The sequence below is a fragment of the Rhodamnia argentea genome, chromosome 1 (assembly GCF_020921035.1).
Source record: "Rhodamnia argentea isolate NSW1041297 chromosome 1, ASM2092103v1, whole genome shotgun sequence".
Taxonomy (NCBI): domain Eukaryota; kingdom Viridiplantae; phylum Streptophyta; class Magnoliopsida; order Myrtales; family Myrtaceae; genus Rhodamnia; species Rhodamnia argentea.
Window position 1 is genome coordinate 23,543,886 of NC_063150.1, and position 6,156 is coordinate 23,550,041.

Below are 6,156 nucleotides of genomic sequence, written 5' to 3' on the forward strand. Positions count from 1 at the left end.
CACGTCCTTTTTTGAAACATGTTTCATTTGATACCCTTATTTGAGAAAACAAAGGTATTTCATGCCATTATTTAAAATTTTTTCTTAGCCAAATGAATTGAATTGACACAAATACAAAAGGTTTATAATTCAATTGGATATATATATATATATATATATGATTGAATTGGTATAATTATAATAAGTTTATGATTTTTTTTTCATTGTCCTCCCGAAAATTGTGACACGAGCTATGAAGGTGTGGATGATGTGTTCAGGTAGGTAAGTTGGGCAGGAAATCACGTAAGTGACCCGATGTTGTTGATCAGGAGCTAAAATCTCTAATGATGTCGGAAAAAAACGAGGAAACTAGTTGCCAAGTTTCAAATACAATCTTATCCAATCCCACAATCTATTACAGATTCAAAGGAGCACACGCTGCACTTACAGAGTCAACTTTTGCATTACAATGGGAGCAACATTCGTGCAGAATATTTCAAGAATCATCATCATCATCATCATCATCATCATCATCAGTAGAGAGACGACTGAACATGACCACATCCCTCGTCCTCCCTTTGACCACCATGTACTTCCTCAGCACCCCTTCCCTCGTGAAACCGGCCTTCTCCAACACCCTCTGCGACGCCTTGTTCTCCACGTACACCGTCGCCTCGACCCTCTCCAGCTCCGGCCTCTCCCCAAACACCTCCGCCACCGCCATCCTCACCGCCTCCGTCACGATCCCCCTCCCCCAGTAGCCCGACCCCAGCACGTAGCCCAGCTCCCCCCTGCAAGCGTCGCTCGCAGCCTCGTTCCGTGTCACCGAGACGGCCCCAACCGGCCTGCCATCGAGGCAGATGGCCCGGAAGTAAGGGTGGGGGAGGACGGTCCCGGCGATGAAGGCCAGGGCGTCGTCACGGCTCGTGTAGGGCTCCCACCTGCAGAACCGGGCTACGTCCGGGTCGGCCGCCCACACCATGAAGTCGTCGACGTCGGAGAGTTGCAGAGGGCGGAGGGAGATCACGCCGCCGCCCCCTGAGGCGTGGGCTGTTTGTTGCACCTGCTCCTCCATAGGGAAGATCTCTTGTGCGGTAGATGATGAGAGGAAGGGTGTTCTTACAAGTCAAGATTCGTCGAGATCGATGGTGGAAGAAGTTGCGGAGAAGTTGGGAATTTTAGGTCAAAGTCGGTGGAATCGATGAGGGTCGTGGACTGGTCAAATGAGTGGAGGGCAAGGGGTGGTGATGTGGCGCGGAAGAGGGCGGCTAATCACTAATGGATGGGCTCCAGAATTTATCAACCACCAAGAAGGAAAAAATGGTAAATATATAATGTCTTTGTGTCACATTGTAGCTGTTAGGATTGTACCGAGCCTTCATAATCTGTCAATCAAGTTCAAATCGGTCCCTATAACGGGCGTTCATCCTCTGTTTGAGCTCGGCTGGGCTTGGTTCTCGAGTTCAATCTCGACGAGATGGAGCGTTTTTCGACTATCCGTGAAAATTTCCAGTCACAAACTTGAATTCGAGTACACAATCTGAGATCACGCCCCGTAAACAAGAGAATTTAAAAACCGATCACGGGCTATTTTCCTCCACAAGCGAAGATCTAGACAAGACTTATCTTGTGCCAAGTCACCAACTATCAGCTCCCGCTATACATTGAACGACGTCAGTATGTTGGGAGCTTGATGTTTCCACAGTTGTTAGATTTTCACAAGACGCTCCGCGGTGAGTTCATTAGGCCTTAAGTGGCTTGCGCTACGTAAAGGAATAATTGTAAAATGGTTTAAACAACATCTTTGCTCTATAGAAATTTCCGAGAGGACGTGCAAATCCGGCGGCCAGTTAACACTTGGCCGAAGCGGTTCAGCCAACCCCAAGCCGCACGCTAGGTGCCGGTCGAGCACGCCGCATGCAAAGCAGCCATCTGGGTTTCACCTTAGGAGGATTCTTCGATACTTAAGTTAGCAAGAGAACTAGGCAGCGGGGCTACGAGTCTACTTACCCGTCCTAGACTCGCTGGGCTGGGGGATTGGGCCTAAGTTGGGCTCGAATCGTCCTTATGGGCCTAGCTCGTGGGTTTCTTCACCATTTTCCCTCAAGAATAGAGAAGTGGACAAGGATGACGAAGGTATGTGCGTCCTAATGCTAATATAGATTTTTTTTTTTGGTCGGAATGCTAATATAGATTAAACTCCCAAGGAATAAGACCAAATTTAGTCCTCTAATTTAAGCAGTCTTTGCAATTGGGCCCTCAAATTTTGTTTTGGGTCCAAATTATGTCCTCGAACTTAATTTTTCCAATCAAGAAATGTACTTGATTGCCCCCTTTCTACATGGTCATCTAGAAGACCTCGTAGCGCTATTATTGCCATCTACACAGCTGCAATTTGAGGAAGCTTTAGAAATAATGCCATATCCCTCTCAAGTACTTATCATGAGAGGTACCCGTGTTTCTCATTATTATTCTCTTACCATCGATTTATTTTTATTTTTATTATTATTATTATTAAGTACTTTTCCATTTTCTCTTCATTCAAACTCATAAAATCTCTCGAATGTCGAGTGATCGCATAAACCAATCAAAATTCGCTTTTGAATATAAACATATTTGAACATACTTTTGGACTAGCCCTTGCTAAAAGCATGGACCGGCGTGCTCCAGTTACTACGTGGGGTTGAGTACTTGCCTCATCCAATGTAAAAATTCGATAGAATAATTAAATATTAAATCACGTTTTCATTTAACAGCTTAAACATTTAGAATAGTAGATAGTGGTTCCATAAAATATTATATGAGTTCTTGAGTTCAAATCTTTTCAGGCTCTATTTGTCTTTTTCATTAAATATGACTACGCTTAGTATTAAAAAAAAAGATTAGACTATAAAAGACGATAACGTGGGAGAACAATATTTTATCAATCAATTTTATGTTCGAACTCTCTCAAATGTCTAATCAAAGAAGAGATTCCATCCGACGCAGCACGAATTTTCTCATCCCTAGCTATAAGTTTGAAAAAGGTGGCTCCAAGGTTCACGAAAACTTAGCCCCCCCCTGATGCTGCCACGTGGCGATTGGACCGAGTCAAGATGATGCATGGTCTTCCATGGGTCCTGATGGCTGTCCGTCGAGGATTCTTGATTTGCTTAATGTTCTGAAAATTGAGTCAACAAATGCTAGTGGAATTTTTTTTTCTGGTCAAAATGCTAGTGGAATTTGAGAGTAGAATTTAGACGTTGTATTTCATGATTTCTGATGAACCAAGTCCATTACAATTTTTTTTAATGCAGAGGTTATTTTATAAAAATCATAATGTCATGGGTCCTCGTCAGACTTTTGACATTTTCAAAATGAAAATGACTAGTGAGGTCGTGAGTTAACGTGTTGAAAGTTAGGTAACAAAATGTCAAAAAAGTCTAAAACTTATTGTATTGGTATCAATTTAGTTTTCCAGGCGAGGGCATGGGGTCGGCAAGGCCGCGAATACCTTGGCTAGAGGACTGATGAAAATGAGTAAAGAAAAGAAAAAAAATTATAAAGATTATGAAAAAAAATATACACATTAGCGACGACCATACCACGTAGGATGATCGGTGTCCATATCAACGAATTCTGGCAAAAAAATGATTGGATAGACTCAACTGGCACAAATATAAAGGGTTTATGACAAAGTTGGCACAATTAAAATGTTCATGATTGAATTGAGACCTATGCAATATGTTTAGAACTTTTTTAACACTTTTCTCAAGTTAGGACAGAGAGCCTCCATGACCGATTGGAATTTGAATTCCCCGCACATAAAAAATAGATGGGAAAATTCTCATTTAACGCCCTCACCTTCGAAGTTGGTGTACATTGAACCCTAAACTTTTAAAATATTGTATTCAAACATCGTAATTCTTACATCAATTAACACTGTTAACTCTCTCCTTTAGCATTAAACGCGCACATATCTTTCGGAAGATAGAGCGCGCCATTTTCTTATATTTTGCATTAAATGTCATTGCTGCTCGTAATTCTAATAAATAACACCTATTGCATAATTTGTTCTAGTATTTAGGGTTTAATATACATCAAGGGAAAATGAAATTTATCAAAAGATAAGTTCATGGGTAGAATAGAATATCCAGTCGAGTCTTATGTAGGTGCATTTTCAATGGTGTTACTTTTTTTTTGGTTAAGTGGGTCATGTCATCTGATAAATTTGTCCGAATTAGTGATGACGAGGATTGAAAACAACACCAAGGAGTCGAATGCCTTTCCCGATTGAATGATTATAATGTGTTCCTGTTTGTGGAATTTGATGGTCCACTGCTCTGTCCCTTTTGCTAGGCCCTTTTGTTACGATTGAGAGTCGGGTGAACTCCTCATAAAGCAATGGATTTTAGGGGAAACAACACTATTAACCCTACTAAAAGAAAAATTAGCCAACCGATCATAAGCTTATGGTACATATGTCAACTCAATCCTAAATTTTTTAGTTTTGGCAACCTAGTTCTAGACGTTTGCGTGAAATTTCAACATGATCATCCCGGTCAATTTTAAGCGAAAATTGCTAACGTGTCGGTTGAGCCATCACTAGCCATCTCATGTGGCACACCGTTATTTCAATTTTCGATGAAAATTGGCCGGGATGATTACATTGGAATTTCGTTGAAAAGTTTAGGGCAAAATTAACAAAATTGTAATGTTTAGGATTAAGTTGATGTCCGTACAATAAGTTTATAACTGATTGGACAATTTTCCCTTCACATTAAGATGATGAGATCTTGTGCCACTTACCAATGAGGCCCTATCAATTAGTATTACACAGAAGAAATCAATTCTAGACAATAATACCACCGTCTAGCTGACCGGCGATTACTAACGATTAAGACTTCATGCGGGCAAGTTGCTTATAATTTCTCATTATGGGGTACGTTAATTTCTCATACTTGGGTTATTCCTTGGCGATCTTCCTAGATAAAGGTATAGGATTATGTCAATCCATCTCGGATCACATGGACAATGTAATTTCTCATTAAGCCATTTAAACATTTCATTTAATGTGTACGATAGTTCCAGTTAAGGTATGATAGTTTAACATCAACAGTTGTGAGTAGCGCACAAATGAAACATAATATCTTAGCCAGGGAGATTGCCAAGAGAGAGCCAAAATCTAAACATGTCAACATATCCAGTTGGAGTCACAATATTTATAAGCAAATGAGTTGTGTCAACTCAAATATATTAAGTAATCTAAACCCCACTATTTCTTTGATATGTGACTTATTCTATCACAACTCACATGCACATTTCAATAACATCCCCCTCATGTATGAGCTCAATGTTAGATCTGTCTGCATTAATTCAAGTATCTTTCGATATCAACATGTCTCAATTTGAATCTCTAACACTCATTTTCGTGTCCAATCTCTTTCTACTAATCGTGCCATGAAAGCCGACATCATGATCATGTTGCTACACTACGACACCCACATTCACTCCATAACCTATATTATAGGCATTGACCAATTATGTAATCAAAGAAATAATGTAAAGTACACAGAGTTCAATAACATGTTCTTATCCTCCAAGTCGCGAATGACTTAGCTTAGTACATCGAGTTCCCATGGCAAGAGCTATTGCCATATCCATTATCTACGAGTAGGAAACTTAAAATAAGAAGAGCCCACGGTACCCCATAATGCTAGTGTTATTGTTATATCCATTGTTAGCACTCGGTACTCAGATCATCGCTTTAAATAATAGGATGTCGACATAATGACTCAATGTCTGATTATTTTTTACTCCATCTTGGATTCATTTTGTCGACTTTATTGTTAGAACATGGTCGTATCAATATGAACCTTCTTTAGATTATGATGGGAGAAGCGCAACAAAGTAGAATACCTTCATAATGGAGAGATTTGAAAGAGAATTAAGAACTGTGAGCACATTGCCATGCTCGGGTGGATCCACACTTTCATTCAACGGCTCGAATCATTTAGTTATAATCCAACTAGGTATTATTCGCCACTTCTTTGTACTCCAATCATCCGATGCGAGATTCTTTTCCTTCGCTTCTCGATTTGAACATGCACTCGAGCACATATAAAATCTACATGGTATGTTGCCCTTATCGGATCCGGCAAGGGTGACGGTCGCTAAGGGGGAAAAAAAGAAAAAAAA

The 6,156-nt window shown here is 40.4% G+C and overlaps 1 protein-coding gene across 1 annotated transcript; it reads right to left on the reverse strand.

Moving 5' to 3' along the window:
- Nucleotides 1–475: 475 nt before the first annotated feature.
- On the reverse strand, nt 476–1,213 carry LOC115750304 (uncharacterized N-acetyltransferase p20-like). Its single transcript, XM_030687571.2, has one exon. The coding sequence runs from the start codon at nt 1,052–1,054 to the stop codon at nt 476–478; it is 579 nt and encodes a 192-aa protein (XP_030543431.1). The 5' UTR covers nt 1,055–1,213.
- Between the last annotated feature and the right edge of the window lie 4,943 nt (nt 1,214–6,156).

What these genes read in the sequence shown, in the direction of transcription:
- LOC115750304 (XM_030687571.2), bottom strand. Translation starts at nt 1,054, where the DNA reads ATGGAGGAGCAGGTGCAACAAACAGCCCACGCCTCAGGGGGCGGCGGC.